This window comes from Budorcas taxicolor, chromosome 6, assembly GCF_023091745.1.
Source record: "Budorcas taxicolor isolate Tak-1 chromosome 6, Takin1.1, whole genome shotgun sequence".
NCBI classification, from domain to species: Eukaryota; Metazoa; Chordata; class Mammalia; order Artiodactyla; family Bovidae; genus Budorcas; species Budorcas taxicolor.
In genome coordinates this window covers 58,756,759-58,774,795 of record NC_068915.1, presented here as the reverse complement: position 1 = coordinate 58,774,795, position 18,037 = coordinate 58,756,759, and the positions used below count along the sequence as shown (strand labels likewise).

The following is an 18,037-nucleotide window of genomic DNA, read 5'->3' as shown; positions in this document are numbered from 1 at the left end:
AGGAGAAGAGTAAGTGTTGGTAATGACTACAAAGCTAAGCACCAGTTCCAGACATATAGCAGGTTATTTAATAAGTATCTGCAGATCAGTTATCTGGACAGTGGACATCTCCAAAAATGTTCAAATACTTACATTATAACTCCAATCAGTTATCTTTATGTATTTCTGTAACACTGAGTCATCAAGTCTATTTTTAAAACTTAAGCATCTATATATACATAGCACTATATGCTATGTGCAATAATAGCTATATTTATATTTATTTATATTTTATAACTTAAAAGTTAAATAACAATGCAAGATTTTCAATTAGAGCTCACATTTTGATATTTCTTAGAAATATCACATAGAGGAGAAACCTTTAGATATGATCACTGTATCAAGTGTTTTAGTCATACAAGTAATACAAGAGAACTGAGACCACAGCGGTAGCCAGAAGTCAGAGGTATTGTCAGGAGCCTGCAAATTATTAGTACTAGGAATTCAGAGGAAGAGGAGGTCAACATATGATGAGAAAAAATACACATAAACAGAAAGCTTCTAGCACAATACCTAGCATTGAGTAGGCATTGGGCATGGTGTTTGTTGTTATTAATGTTACTATGAATAACAAATGCTACAAGAAGGGTACAAAGATTTCCATATACTCCTGACCTAGATTTCCTGCATATTTATATTTTACATTTGTTTTCTATGCATGTACATGTGTAGGCATGAATGTTTTTCTGAACTGTTTCATCAGAGTAAGTTGCAAAACTGATGACCATGCATGCTTAGTCGTTCAGTCGTGTCTGACTCTTTGTGACCCCAGACTGTGGCCTGCCAGGCCTCTCTGTCCATGGCATTTCCTAAACAAGAATACTGGAGTGGGTTGTCATATCCTCCTCCAGGAAATCTTCCTGATCCAGTGATTGAACCCACATCTCCTGTATTGCAAGTGGGTTCTTTACCACTGAGCCACTGGGAAACATGATGCCCCTGTATCCCTAAATATTTCAGTGTTGCTTCTTCTAAACCAGAAATCCTCTTACAAAACCACAATATAATCATCAAAATCTGGAAATTAACATATATACAATGCTGCTATCTAATCTACAGATCTTATTTGGATTTCATCATTTGTTCCAATTATGGCTTCCCTGGCAGCTCAGCTGGTAAAGAATCTGTCTGCAATGCAGGAGACTCCGGTTTGACCCCTGGGTTGGGAAGATTCACTGGCGAAGGGATAGGCTACCCATCCAGTATTCTTGGGCTTCCCTTGTGGCTCAGCTGGTAAAGAATCCGCCTGCAATGTGGGAGACCTGAGTTCGATCTGTGGGTTGGGAAGATCCCCTGAAGGGAACAGCTACCTACTCCAGTATTCTGGTTTGGAGAATTCCATGGACTATCCATGGGGTTGCAAAGAGTCAGACATGACTGAGCAACTTTCATTTTAATGTCCTTCATAGTAAAAGAAAATCCAAGAAAATGTATTGTAAAAGCTGTCATATCTCTGTAAGACATATGACAGAGACAAATTCCTAAATCTTTTTTTTTTTTATTTCATGATGTTGACATTTTGGAATACTTCAGGTAAGTTATTTTGGAGCATGTCTCTCAATTTGAATTTGTTTGTCTTTTTCTTATGATTAAGTCCAGATTATATACTTTTGGCAAGAATATCACAGACGTCCAGGTGAGTTCTCAGTACATCACATAAGCACAGGCTGCTGGTTAGTCTCTTTACTAGCAATATGACCTTTGATTATTTGGTTTAGGTGTTGTGTGTCAAGTTTCTCTACTGTAAGACCTAACTTATGCTTGACTAATAAGCAGGTGACTGGGAGATACTTTGAGACAAAAGATCCTGCTCTCAAAAACTTTCACCTATGAGTCTTAGAGAACTGATGATTGACTGAATTACTTATTAATATGATGACTGCCAAATGGCGATTTTTCTAATCCCATCTTTGCTTCCATATTTTAATTAGTTGGTATTCTACTGTAAGGAAGAACATTCCCTTCTCCTTCTGTTTGTATCAGTATGAATTCATGAATACTTACTTATAATCTTTTGCTCCCATTATTTATTTTGATGTTGAAATTATCCCAGGTTTGGACAGTGGTAGCCCTTACAAACTGTCTGCTGTATCTCTTGACCGGTTTCCATCATTGGGCACTTCCTCTGGCACTACAAGTTGTTCTAGGCTTATCTTGTCCTTTTCCTACCTCAGTGCTAGAATCAGCTATTTCTCCAAGGAGCTCATAAGCCTTAGTTATTACTAATTCATTTTTTATGTTTCTTTCAAAAAGATACATGTACCCCAATGTTCACTGCAGCACTGTTTACAATAGCCAAGGCAAGAAAGCAACCTAAATGTCCACTGACAGATGAATGGATAAAAAAGATGTGGTATACATATATATATGATACACATATATAATGGAATACTACTCAGCCATTAAAAAGAACAAAATAATGCCATTTGCACCAACATGGATGGACCTAGAGAATGTCACACTGAGTGAAGTAAGTCAGAGAAGGACAAATATCATATGATATAGCTTATATCTGGAATCTTAAAAAAAGGTACAAATGAACTTCTTTACAAGAGAGATAAGAGTTATAGATGTAGAAAACAATCTTATGGTTAACAAGGAAAAGAGGGGAGGGATAAATTGGGAAACTGGGATTGGCATATACATATTACTATATATAAAATAGATAACTAATAAGGACCTACTGTATAGCAAAGGGCATTCAATATTCTGTAATGACCCATATGGGAAAAGAATCTTAAAAAGAGTGGATATATGGCTATGTACAACTGAATCACTTTGCTGTACACCTCACACTAACAACACTGTGAATCAACTATACTTCAAAGAAAAACAAAAATTCATTTTGTGTGTTTCTTCAAATAAAAGATTATTTAATACCTTTTGTTGAATCCATTCCTCCAACTGCAAATAATGTACCAACAGTTGACTTCCTAGGTTTTGTCCGAGGACTCTGTAACATGGGCCGTCTCTCTGGTAGTAAGTGATACTTCATTGCTTCCATAATTAGTTTCTGACATTCTATATCATCTCGAAAAAGTGCATTATTTTCCATGTCTGCTAGGAACTAGAAAAAAATAATGAGTATGTATACTGACTGATGAAGAAAATAATGAGGCTAAAAGAATAAACACAAATGTTCACAAATGGAAATTTTTTCATTAAAAAAAATCCAAGTCTGGACATCTATTTTTAACTAAAATATTCAACAGTTACAAAATTTACATTTTACTGAAAAACAGGACTAAGGAAAAGTGGTATGCTTTAAAATCTTAATATTGCTTATCTCTGGGTAGTGGGGAAACTGGTGCTTTTTAAAATAACTTTTCTGGTATGTTTCTATATTTTCAAGATTTTCTAAATCATTTTAGTAAGTTAGAAATAGTTTTAACTGAAGAATAGTTATAAGTGGGAGTTGACTAATTAGACTGCATTTATCTGACCTCTCTAAAGAATGTTCAACCAGCAACAACAGCAAAAACAAACTTCCCAATTTTTCCAAGGGGCAAAGAATTCCAAATGGTGATTATTTTAAAAGAACTAAAATTCCTTGTACTTCATTGAATTCTATGTTTTTTACCTATGTAATTTTACATAAATGCATAAATATGGTTACACCCTACATTTAAAAGATGAATTAAAAAAAAAAAAGATGACTTTCTCTTCTTTTGTGCTTGGTTCTCCATCCCCCTACTTACCTCTTTATTGCCTTATTTGTTTCATTTAGGATACTAATTCATATGAAGTTAATTTTTAAACAGAGTATGAGTTGGGAAATACTTTTTCTTCCAAATGAATAGCTAGTTCTAGACCAAAATAATTCCCCCCATTTCTCAACTGAATTGACCCTTGGTCACAGTAGTCTCAAGATATATGAAATCTGTTTTTTGATTCTCTATTCTGTTCCACTGATATATTTGTCTATTCCTTTCCTAATACTAGAGTATCTTTTTTAAAAAGTCTTTATTGAATTTATTACAATATTGCTTGCTTTATGATTTGGTTTTTTGGCCATGGGGCATGTAGGATCTTACTTCCCAGACCAAGGATGGAAACAGCACCCCCTGCATTGGAAGGCGAAGTCTTAACCACTGGACTGTCAAGGAAATCCCTATTACAGTGTCTCATGACGTTTTTTGCTTATCTGACATAAATCTACCTTCACTATTCATTTTAATAATTTTCTGGGCTATTTTTGAGTCTTTACTTTCCATATAAACTTAAGACAGATTTGTCTAATTCCCCTTCACCATCTTGATCCCGTTTGAATTCTAATAGCAACTGCATTAAATTTATCAATTTTGGGAGAATTCATCTTTATAATACATCTTTCAGCTCAAGAAGCCATCCCATTGTTTAGTTTTCTTCATGTAGGTAACATACCTTTTATTAACTATATTCCTACAAGTTTTATTATTTTCATTGCTACTAGAAATAAATTGTTGAATTTACACTTTGCATTTTTGCTGGAGGACAAAAATTCTATTGATTACTGCATATTTGTATTTTAACCTACTACTTCACCATATTCCCTTATCAAATTCTACCTGTTAGGCATACAGTCATAATAACTGCCAAATAGGGACAGTTACACCTTTTTGTAATGTATACACCAATTATATCATTTTCATTTCATTGATGCAATTGCTAAAACCTTCCAAGCAATGTTAAATAATTAGAGTGATAAAGAGTATCCATCTTATAGTTTAAATTGATATGGTTTCAGTGTTTCACTATTTAGGATAATAGTTACTATAGCATTTAATTTTTTACTATGTTTAAATGATTTATCTTTATTATAGATATGTTGTTTTCTTCTCTCCCTATTTTAGAGTTTTAAAATTAAGAATGGTTAATTCTTTCCAAATATCTTTTATACAGCTAGTGATATGATTATATGGCTTTTTCTCCTTTAAATTACTGATATAATTACCTTGACAGATTTCCTAACACTCAACCATTCTTAAATTCTTGGAAAAAGATCTTCCTGGTCATACTGTATTACCCTTTTGATATACTGCAGGATTGTATTTGACAATGTAAGGTATATTTTATATACTGTATAATTCACCATTTCAAGTATACAGTTCAGTGATTTTTAGTAAATTTACCAAGTTGTGCAACCATTACTATAAAAACAGTTTTGGAACATTCTCATCACCCTGATTAGATCCTGAATGTCTGCTCACTGTTAATCTCGGTTCCTATCTACTGTTCCAAGCTCTAATCTGTCTCTACAGATTTGCCTTTAGATGCTTTGTATAAATTGGATCATACAATGCATGGTCTCCTGCATCTTGCTTTTTTTACTTATCATGTTTTTGAGGTTCATCAATATGTAACATGTATCAGTATCCATTTCTTTTTACTGTTGAATACACTTCATTGTATGGATGCATCGTATTTTATCTAACCATTCACCAACTGATAGGCACTTACAATCAAGTTTTTGGCTATTATGAATAAGGCTGCTAAGAACATTTGTGTGCAAGTCTTTATGTAGATATGTTTTCAGGAGTAGAATTGTTAGGTCATATGGTACATTTATGTTAACTGCTTAAGAAACTGCCAAACTGTTTTAGAAGGTGTTTGCACAATTTATATTCCCACCAGCTATCTACTAGGGTTCCTGTTTCTCTACATTCTCACCAACAATTATTACTGTCTTCTCTTTTCAGCCACTTGAGTGGGTGAAAAATCTGAGTTTACTTTGTATTTACTCAATGGCTAATAATGTTGAGAATATGTTCATATTTTGATAATGGAAGAGAAGGAAGTCTCCAACAAAAGTAACTCTAAAATAGTTTGTGGCATCTGGCAACTGAGAACAGCATGTGAAAGGCAAAAAAAGCCAAATTGAGACAGAAGTCCAACATAGAGAACAGATTGGTGATTTTTAAGGTGGAGGGGGTTGAGGCAAAAATGGAGTGGGAGGTTAGGGATGGCAGATATAAATTATTATATATAACTGATAGCACAGGAAACTACATTCAGTATCTTATGATAAACCATAATGGAAAGGAATATTAAAAAGAATTTATACATGTGTATAACTGAATCATTTTGAGGTACAACAGAAATTAACAATATTGTAAATCAACTATATTTTAATAAAAACAAACATTAAAACTGAAAAAAAAGATGTAAGTCTCAGGATCTATCTAAGGCAGAGTGTAAATTCTGATATTAATCATTCCATGTTATCCTATGCACACAAAACATACTTGTTACAAGTCACTAATGAATATGCATCAAATGGCTCATTTAATCTCAGTATTTCTATTACTTGTTATACATAAAGGCTTCAGTCCTTTCTAAATAAAAATAAATGTGAAAAAACTGTAGAAAGTAAAGTCTTAGAAGACTCAACTGCTACTACAGTAAAATATATTTCTTAGCATGCTGACAGTATCTATAATTTATGAGTAAATGGGATTAATTATATTTAAGTAGAGAGATGACAGTAATGGAAGAAAATATGAATCCAGTAATATAAGCATCAGATGAATGCAAGACCAGGCATCACTTGGAAAACGATTCAGAAGGCACCGAGAAAGGACAACGAAATACAGACTCTCATATACTCTGCATTTTAGGGTAATACCATGTACTTTCTCTACCAAAAAAGAATGGCAAATTATTAAAGTGGAAACATTTAGAAGAGATGAGAAACATGTTCAATTTGTAAATTTTTATCTTCACTCACATACTTGACAAGGCCTTGCAAATAGCTGAGAAAAGAGAAGCTAAGGGCAAAGGAGAAAAGGAAAGATATAACCAATTGAATGCAGAATTCCAAAGAATAGCAAGGAGAGAAAAGAAAGCCTTCCTCAGCTATCAGTGCAAAGAAATAGAGGAAAACAATAGACTGGGAAAGACTACAGATCTCTTCAAGAAAATTAGAGATATCAAGGAAACGTTTCATGCAAAGGACAGAAATGGTATGGACCTAACAGAAGCAGAAGATATTAAGAGGTGGCAAAAATACACAGAAAAAGATCTTCATGACCCATATAACCATGATGGTGTGAACACTCACCTAGAGCCAGACATCCTGGAATGCAAAGTCAAGTGGGCCTTAGGAAGCATCACTACAAAGCCAGTGGAGGTGATGGAATTCCAGCTGAGCTATTTCAAATCCTAAAAGATGATGCTGTGAAAGTGCTGCACTCAAAATGTCAGCAAATTTGCAAAACACAGCAGTGGCCACAGGACTGGAAAAGGTCAGTTTTCATTCCAATCCCAAAGAAAGACAATGCCAAAGAATGTCCAAACTACCACACAATTGCACTCATCTCACACACTAGTAAAGTAATGCTCAAAATTCTCCAAGCCAGGCTTCAACAGTACATGAACCATGAACTTCCAGATGGATTTAGAAAAGGCAGAGGAACCAGAGATCAAATTGCCAACATCCGCTGGATCATCGAAGCAACAACAGAGTTTCAGAAAAACTTCTACTTTTGCTTTATTGATTACACCAAACCCTTTGACTGTGCGGATCACAAAAAACTGTGGAAAATTCTTAAAAGAGACGGGAATATCAGACCACTTGACCTGCCTCTTGAGAAATCTGTATGCAAGTCAAGAAGCAGCAGTTAGAATGAGACACAGAACAACACACTGGTTCCAAATCGGTAAAGGAGTATGTCAAGGCTGTGTATTGTCACCCTGCTTATTCAACTTATATGCAGAGTACATCATGTGAAATGCCGGGCTGGATGAAGTACAAGCTGGAATCAAGATTTCCAGGAGAAATATCAATAACCTCAGATATGCAGATGACATGACCCTCCTGGCAGAGAGCAAAGAACTAAAGAGTCTCTTGATGAAAGTAAAAGAGGAGAGTGAAAAAGTTAGCTTAAAACTCAACATTCAGAAAACTTAGATCATGGCATCTGGTCCTATCACTTCATGGAAAATAGATGGGGAAACAATGGAAACAGTGACAGACTTTATTTCTGGGGGCTCCGAAATCATTGCAGATGGTGACTGCAGCCATGAAGCCATGAAATTTAAAAGATGCTTGCTCCCTGGAATAAAAGTTATGACCAACTTAAGATAGCATATTCAAAAGCAGAGACATTACTTTGTCAACAAAGGTCCATCTAGTCAAAGCCATGGTTTTTCCAGTAGTCATGTATGGATGTGAGAGTTGGACTATAAAGAAAGCTGAGCACCGAAGAATTGATGCTGTCGAACTGTGGTGTTGGAGAAGACTCTTGAGAGTCCCTTGAACTGCAAAGAGATCCAACCAGTCAATTCTAAAGAAATCAGCCCTGAATATTCATTGGAAGGACTGATGCTGAAGTTGAACTTCAATACTTTGGCCACCTGATGCGAAGAACTGACTCACTGGAAAAGATCCTGATGCTGGGAAAAATTGAAGGTGGGAGGAGAAGGTGACAACCGAGGAGGAGAAGTGACAACCGAGGATGAGAAGGTTGGATGGCATCACCAACACAATGGACATGAGTTTGAGTAGGCTCTGGGAACTGGTGATGGACAGGGAGACCTGGTGTGCTGTAGTCCATGGGGTCACAAAGAGTAGGACACAACTGAGCGACTGAACTAAACTGATATGATTTGTACTAAAACTATCTCCCCCCAATACTAATATTTCCCCCCAATACTACTTAGAGTGAAAAACATAATGTGAATGATTTATGAACTCCATAGGCTTTAAAAAGTGTTTTGGTACCCCAAACTTGTAAATTAAAAGAATGCTAAAGATAAATACTGATTTGTTTTATATTTCTGAATTTTAGTAAAAAACAATAATGAGAATTGAGAACAGAATAGTGGAGACCACAATACTTGTAATGCAGACTAATCATTGGGAATATTAAGAATTTAGGTATCAAAGTATTTAAAATAATGCCCTAATGCAGTTGACCCTAGAACAACATGGATATGAACCATGAAGGTCCACTTATACATAGATATTTTTCAACAATAAATACTACAGTATGACATAATCCATGGTTAGTTGAATGCATAGATATGGAGGAATCTCAGATGGAGGGCAGGTGATATGTTATACACAGAATAATCCCCATGCTGTTTGAGGGCCAACTGCATTTTCATCCACACTGTTTAAAATAGGATCGAATAGAAAAGTCTGGAATGCTTTCAAAGGTAAAATAAAACCACACACACCTATCCTCTGGATTATTCAGAGTTTAAAAATAGAGCCACACTAAAATGATTATTTGGTTGAGGATTATAATAATATATATTATTTCCTATATTATTTTAAGGAGACACTACAATAAAATGACTATATGTAGGTTGAACTCATTATAGTTAGGCTAAAAAGAGAATATTTCTTACCAACAGAGTAGGGTTAAAACTATGAGAAAGGAATTATTTTGTGAAAATAAATTCTTTAGGTAACTAGATGTAATGGTAATTTTTTTTAAATCAGTCATTTATTTGATAGGCACTTATTTGTGATAGGCACTTATAGTCATTTATTTGATTTTGCTTTCATTTGTCACTTTTATTTTTTATTAAGATATAAATGACATATAACATTAGCTTTAGATGTACAGCGTAATGATTTGACATATCTATATATTGGAAAATGACTACCATTGTAAGTCTAGTTAACATCCATCCCCACATAGTTATCTTCTTCCGTGTCTGTGAAGAGAAGTTTTCCGATCTACTCTCTTAGGAATTTCATCCTTTTCCTATCTTTTAAAATAAAACATTCAGAATATAATCCAAGATTTTCTTGATGATTTTAGAGTCTACTTCAATACTTTATCACTTGACAACTCTAATTCTCCAAATCTGCCCTTTACTTTTAGTAAGGAAAAAAAAGAACCTAGCTAGTATCTCTGAATGCCATAATAGTGCCATACAGTATTATCACTGTAGAAAAAAAAATTGCTCAAAGAGGTGTTATTAACTTGTTTAAATTATACAGAGCAATGCGGCTTCCATCGTTGCTACTCCCTGGGCTAAGACAGTGGTTCTCAAATTTGAGTGTGCATCAGATGCACTGAGGGCTTATTAAAACACAACCGGAGTTTCAGATTTAGTAGGTGGAAGACTAATCATTTTCATTTTAAACAATTACCCACGTGGTACTGATCTTACAGTTGGGGAACTCACTTCGAGAAACACTGGGCTGATCTAATGCATTTACTGTCCTTATCTGTCTTCTCTGCAGCATCTAATGATGTTAAAATTGCCTTTCTTGAACTTGCAATCTCTTTTTAATAGTACTACAGTTATTTAGGCAGATTTGGGACTACCACTAAATATTAGTATCTCCTAGGGTTCCACCTCTAGTGCTTTAATGTTCTCTTTGCTTGGTGTCACTCTCTTCCCCTTGGCTTCAACAACCTAAATAAGTAGTTTCTAAAACTTCTTCTTAGACTCTAAAAGGATTAAAGGTGTCAATAAGCTCTGGGAATGTACTTCTACTTCCTTCCCCACCTTCAAAATTAATGCGGCATCCTGTATTCTGTATTAACTGACAGCACCTTCAGCAATCTCATTGCGCAAATCTGAATTATTCTGGACTCTTTCTATTTTTCACCTTGTACATTCAATCATTCCAGTGTATCAATCCTACCTCCTAAATAGCTCTTGACTGTTGTAATTAATTTAATTAATTTCTCTACCTCCACTTTTTTTTTTTTTAAGTGCTTAATTCACTGGTCGGAATCCAACAGTCTTCCTTAGCAGGTTTCTACTTTGATCCCTCCAATCTATTTTCTGCAATGCAATCACAGGATCTTTCTAAAATAAAAGGATAATTATGCCATTCCCTACTTAAAATCCTTTAGTGCTTCCTCATTGCTTTTAGATAAAAAAATCCCAGTTCTTTGGCATGACTAGAATTCCTCCACAATCTGGTCTGTTTCCCTCTCCAGTCTCATCTCTCAATATCGTCCTTTTTGTTTCTGTAACTTTAGCCATGCATGCTATCTTCAGATTTCAGAACATGATATATTTGCTCACGGCTCTATAACCAGGACTCCTATCTTTTCTGGGCTATCATGCCCATTCTTTTGGGCGACTAACTTGGCTTGCAAATTGAGTGACACATCAGAAATTTTCCTAGCTTCTCTACTATCAGTCTAGGTGGACCACTCCAACTGCTTTCATAATGCCACGTCTATCACAGACTTTATCTCATTATATTGTAATTACTGATTTCCTTTTTAATCGTTTTCTTCCTCCACCTGATATCCTCCCTACCCAGCAATTTTACACGGAGTACATTCAAGAGGCAGGACAGTTCAGTAGAAGAGGCATGTCACTTTATTTGAGTTCAAGGTCTACCTCTACAGTCGCTAAGTCATGTCCAACTTTTACACAACCGCATGGACTGTAGCTCACCAGGCTCCTCTGTCTATGGGATTTCCCAGGCAAGAATATTGGTGGGTTGCCATTTCCTTCTCCAGGGGATCTTCCCAATCCAAGGATCGAACCAGAGTCTCTTTGTGTCTCCTGCATTAGCAGGTGGATTCTTTATCACTAAGCCACCAGGGAAGCCCCTGTCTCTTATTAGCTCTAATCTAAAGTCAAATAAAACCACAGTGCCGAAGAACATGATTTATGCAATCACTTTGTGATTTTGAACGTATGGCTTTAGTTTTTTAATCTGTTATTTCATTCGTAGAACAGGTGTTAGACTAAATGATCTCCAACATGCCTTTCAACTCATAAGATCTTATGACTATGATTATCAGCAGTATCCTGGATAAAAGAAATTCTAAAGGTCTCTGAGAGTCATGCAAATACAGTATCATAAATATTTGAAACTACAAGGCTGAAGTAAATTGTCAGGTTACGTAATTGCACAGGTTCTTTTCAAAGTATACTAGGATTTTTCAGACTTCATTTTCTTTCCTCTAGAGAAGGATCGGATAAGGCAATGGCACCCAACTCCAGTACTCTTGCCTGGAAAATCCCATGGGCGGAGGAGCCTGGTGGGCTGCAGTCCATGGGGTCGCGAAGAGTCAGATACGACTGAGCTACTTCACTTTCTCTTTTCACTTTCATGCATTGTAGAGGGAAATGGCAACCCACTCCAGTGTTCTTGCCTGGAGAATCCCAGGGACGGGGGAGCCTGGTGGGCTGCCATCTATGGGGTCGCACAGAGTCAGACATGACTGAAGCAACTTAGCAGCAGCAGCAGCAGCAGAGAAGGATAAGGAAAAAAATTAGGCTGGATAGCAGTAAAAATAGTCCTCTTTAAATCCGATTTTTAGACATGTTTTATGATGTTATTTTTCCTGAATTGTCAAGTCATGCAGTTTCACTCCTATGAATTCATATAATATTCTACCTCTGAAGAGGGAAGTGATTCTTGTAAAGTATCACACTGATTTTTGTTTCTGTAAGGTAGAGAGCACAGTAACTTTTGCTCACAACAGCTGGAAATACATAATGCTCAAGATAAATACAAACCAAACAAAACACACAGCACTTGAAACAACAACAACAAAATCTGATCTTGAGCAGTTAATAGCTCATTTTTTCCTTTTCTTACAAGGACTCTACTTAAGGCCTCAAAATAAGCAGCCAAGTGTGTGTTAGTCGCTCAGTCATGTCCGACTCTTTATGAGCCCATGGACTGCAGCCCACCAGGCTCCTCTGTCCATGGGATATTCCAGGCAATACTGGAGTGGGTTGCCATTTCCTTCCCCAAAGCAGCCAAGCAGGCAGAGGAAATTTCTGTATATTCCAACTGAAATTGTAAAAAAGGGAAACCATGCATATATATATGTTATGACTAATTGCCTTGAATACACCATCTAGGTATCTCTCAATTCTAAAATAGTGATAATACACTATCCTTATTTATAGCACATTTTTTTTCAGAGCACCTTTTTGATCCTCATAAAAATCCTGTGAGATAGAAAGGATGTGATCTCCACTTGACAGATGAAGAAACCAAGGTATGTGAACATGCCAAGTCACAGAGTTTTAAAATGTCAGAGTTAGAACTATGTCTCATTAATCTGTTTATCATCAGAGTCCAGCATTTAGTGGATACTTAATAAACGTGTGGCACATGAATTAATATAAATTTTCTGGTTCCTAGAGTTCAGTGTTCCTTTCATTAGCAGCTTTATTAATTCTTCAATTGCTAGGATAGGTTTGTAGCTGAGTCAAATAAAATTACTAACCCCAAAGCAATGATGTTACTTAATGAATGCAATTTAGGTAGTCAGACTTTCTGGGTTGAAAAAAAACCAAATTTTTTTAGCTCACTATCTTTTCACCTTAACATTTCATAGGAACATACATAAAACAACCACATTGAACAGATTAAGAAAAAAGCCTATAGACAAGCTAATATTAATGGGCTTCTCTTGTGGCTCAGATAGTAAAGAATCTGCCTATAATGCAGGAGACCCAGGTTCAATCCTGGGTCAGGAAGATCCACTGCAAAAGGGAATGGCAACCACTCCAGTATTCTTGCCTGGAGAATCCTACAGACAGAAGAGCCTGATGGGCTACAGTCTATGGGGTTGCAAAGAGTTGGATACGACTGAGAGACTAACACAATTACCATTAATGTGCATTAATTAATGCAATTAGCATACTGTAATTAGCTCACATTAATGTAATTAGTAGTCCCTCAGTATTCTGGGGACAAGGGGTTGGTACCAGGACCTATGTGGATACCAGTATCTCAATTTAAATATGTAGTATTTGCAGTTAACCTCTGCACAGCTTCCTATATACTTTAAATCATCTCTGGATTACCTATAATACCTAGCTAATACAATGCAATTCCTACATAAAGAGTTGTAAATGCAATGTAAATATTATGTAAAAGTTGCTGGCACAGAACAAATTCAAGTTTTGCATTTAGGAATTTTCTGGAATTAAAAAAATTTTTCAATCCATGTTTTGTTGAACTTAGGATGTGTGGAATGGTGTCTACTCAAAGTTGTTGAAATTATGGCATTGATTTTAAATAATTAAAAATAGTTTACCTGTGGTGCAAGAAGAGGTAGCCTAATATAAGCCAAAAGTTTACTGAGATCTTTCCGTCTCTGTTCCAAATCATGACGAACCCAAGTAAGAAGTGCGTTCAATATTGTCTCCTCATTAGGAATGTTCATGTCATCACTGGCTAAGAGCTTTGCAATTTCACTGGCTGGTAATAATACAAATTCCTGGTTTCGAATTACTTCCATGAAATTTTCCTGGAGGAAAAAAAGAGCATATAAACAATACTGTTTCTTCTTTCCATCACAGTTTAAGAGAAACTAAACATTTCTTAATTAGATGCCAAAACACAGTTTATACTTTAGCCCTTTCTAACAGCGTATTATTGCCGAAAAGGGGGAAAAAAACCTGTAAAAAATAACATTTAAACTGTAATTGCTATTAAAATTCTCATTTCTCTGTATACACAGGATTAAAGTGATATAACAAGTATCACAATTTAAAAAATAAATTTAGGACTTTTAGGTATTGCTTTGCTCAAGTTAGGGAATAGTTTTGGCAAGTCTTTCAAAGGAAGATAGAAAAAATGAAAGAAGACACTTTATATGATACTCCAACATCAAAAGTTAGTTCAGATTTGTGGTTGCTGAAGAATTTGGCCAACAGGGGAGCCAAATACCTGGGTAAGAGTGAAGTATTTCTCTTACCCAGAAATGGCTTCTAGGGTGGCTACATTTCCCAAGACCATTCTGGACCATGGAAGTCTTCTCAGACTCTGCTTGGCAAGAGCCTGTGTCCTTAGAGCTATCCTAAACCCAAACTGGCCTTTTAAAGTGTTTTAATATTTATAAGGCCACAAAGGATTTTAGGTCTGATGTGAAAACTTTAATCTCATCTAACCTGATCTATGTACAAAATTCTTTTGCTCTCATAGAAAAAAGAGCTGATAAAGGAAAATTCTGAAAGAGACGGGAATACCAGACCACCTGACCTGCCTCTTGAGAAACCTACACGCAGGTCAGGAAGCAACAGTTAGAACTGGACATGGAACAACAGACTGGTTTCAAATAGGAAAAGGAGTACGTCAAGGCTGTATATTGTCACCCTGCTTATTTAACTTCTATACAGAGTACCTCGTGAATAACGCTGGGCTGGAAGAAGCACAAGTTGGCATTAAGATTGTTGGGAGAAATATCAATGACCTCAGATATGCATTTGACACCACCCTTATGGCAGAAAGCGAAGAGGAACTAAAAAGCCTCTTGATGAAAGTGAAAGAGGAGAGTGAAGAAGTTGGCTTAAAGCTCAACATTCAGAAAACGAAGATCATGGCATCTGGTCCCATCACTTCATGGCAAATAGATGGGGAAACAGTGGAAACAGTGTCAGACTTTATTTCTGGGGGCTCCAAAATCACTGCAGATGATGACTGCAGCCATGAAATTAAAAGACACTTAGTCCTTGCAAGGAAAGTTATGACCAACCTAGATAGCATATTCAAAAGCAGAGACATTACTTTGCCAACAAAGGTCCGTCTAGTCAAGGCTATGGTTTTTCCAGTGGTCATGTATGGATGTGAGAGTTGGACTGTGAAGAAAGCTGAGCGCCAAAGAATTGATGCTTTTGAACTGTGGTGTTGGAGAAGACTCTTGAGAGTCCCTTGGACTGCAAGGAGATCCAACCAGTCCATTCTAAAGGAGATCAGTCCTGGGTGTTCATTGGAAGGACTGATGCTAAAGCTGAAACTCCAATACTTTGGCCACCTCATGTGAAGAGTTGAGTCATTGGAAAAGACTCTGATGCTGGGAGGGATTAGGGGCAGGAGGAGAAGGGGACGAAAGAGGATGAGATGGCTGGATGACATCACCGACTCGATGGACATGAGTTTGAGTAAACTCCGGGAGTTGGTGATGGACAGGGAGGCCTGGCGTGCTGCGATTCATGGGGTCGCAAAGAGTCGGACATGACTGAGCGACTGAACAAAGGGATAACACAGGCGATTAAATAGTTAATTGCCCTAGCAGACTGTAAGTAGAAAAAAAAAGTATGGGAAACTCCTGGAAGTTAATGATCACTCAAGAAAGCAGGTTTTCTAGCAAGCAGCCTTGCTTAGCAACAAAACAGTAAAACAGAAGCATGAGACATGCCCCCAAACAATAAAAGAATGGTGGCATGAGACCCACATCCTGCCCAGTGAGCTCAGTAAGTTAATGAACCCCTAGGACATGCTCTCTGCACACATCAACAACAACAACAACAACAGTATTTTATGGAAAGGTGACATTCCAAGTGAAAGACCCTCATTGTACTGGGACCCGAAATAATATTTCCATAGTGCCACAACAGTCCCACCTCGTCCATGTAGGGACAAGAAAACTCTCCTCCTCAATACTGAGGAGGAATTATGATGGAAGTGTGATATCTACTCCAGAATTGGCCTCTCACTGAATTCTTTCTGTGCTGAGAGATAAAGAACTGGAGCTCCCTGGAGCCCCCTAGAGATTTCAGAGCCAAAACAAAAATGTTGACCTAGAATGTACTGGGACTCCATGATCTTAGACTGAAGATGACTCAGTTCTGGCCACATTCTTGAATCATGCTCTTTGTAATTTGAAATGGAAGATAAAAATGTCCTTAGGTGTGAAATAGTAATAATAATTTTTACTAAACTACTATGCTAAACAATCTAAAGAGAAGGAAAATAGTCTTCTGGTGTACAAGTCTTAATGCACGGGCTGTTTATATAGTTATAATAAAAATGCAAATTCTGTAAGTATTGTCCCTTAATGTGTTTCTTATGCTTCTTAATGCACTATGGCTGTCTCAGCACAGAGTTTTAGTAAAAAAGCTAAGGCTGTTTAAATTAGAGCTGTTTAAAAATAGCTTAAGCTATTTAAATTAGAGCTAGAGATAAGGACTATCAAAAATTATCTTCTATATTAAGATGAGAATTATATTTTCCATATAGCCTCTAGTAACCCAAGTTAGGTACTGATCAAAGATATATCTTGGGTTGACATTTCATTCCTTTCGTAGAAATTCTTAAGAGGAAAACCATACATGAATAATTAACGATATTCAATAGCTTCAATTCATCATGATTTGTTAAAGATGCCCAAATGAATCTATTTTAAAATGACTGATTATCATTTTTCAGAAATATATTTTAATAAAACCTCAGGGCTGAAATGGCTTCAAGCAAATTGTTCTACTCAATTGCATACTGACATTATAAAATGATTTCATAACACATAGCAAGGGCTATAAAAATGTTGAAGCTCTCAACTCCTAGCTATCCCATGAGAAGCTTAATCCTTGGTAAATAATTCACAAGAGGGGGGAAAAAAGCTGATGCTTCTCTGTACTGTTATCTATTATATTAAAAAAAAATGAGAAACAGCCTAAATCTCCAGCTCTAGGGAGTTATAACTCAATTGGCTATTATGCAGGCATCAAAAACTTTAGGGACAAAGATCACACAGATAAATAGAAAGATATTTATTATTTAATTTTAGATGAGATTCTGAAGAAATCAAAAAATATCCATTTCTAACTGTTCACAAGTATAGTGTATAGTACAGGCAACAGTTATACAACACTGAAGTAACTATTGCCATACTTTCAAATGGTATTAACTGCATTTCATCAATGAGAAAAAGATTATACAAATATTCATTTAATAGTTTATTTGTTGATGTATTTATTTCAGAACAATGCCCATTCCGTTCTGGTATAATCTGTATTAAGTGAAAATGGAGTTTTTCAACACCTTATGGAAATACTACGGAACTCAAGGTTAAACACAAAGTGCTTTTCAAAATTATTAATTTGGTTTTGAAGCAGGTATTTTAGCAAAATTCAATGTTTCAAATAGCTTTTCTAGGTCAAGAAACCAAATTTAAAACTGCAAAAATCAAATGTTTGTATTTATTCCATAATGACATTAAATATCTGTAATGATATAACCAGTCTCGAACTTTTGCATAGAGGTTAAATGATGTGTTTCAGGTCATGTTCAGCGGCAGTCAGAACAAGAACAAAAGTTTCCATATTTCAGGATTACAGAAGGAAC

At 36.0% G+C, this 18,037-nt stretch overlaps 1 protein-coding gene across 1 annotated transcript in view; it reads right to left on the bottom strand.

Moving 5' to 3' along the window:
* LOC128049504 (WD repeat-containing protein 19) overlaps positions 1–18,037 on the bottom strand; it is a 169,530-nt gene that overhangs the window by 125,641 nt on the left and 25,852 nt on the right. The window contains exons 6-7 of the mRNA XM_052641755.1: positions 14,010–14,222; positions 2,920–3,106 (exon numbers count right to left, since the gene is read on the bottom strand). Of these exons, the coding sequence (XP_052497715.1) occupies positions 2,920–3,106; positions 14,010–14,222 (400 nt within the window). The remainder of the gene's footprint in view (positions 1–2,919; positions 3,107–14,009; positions 14,223–18,037) is intronic.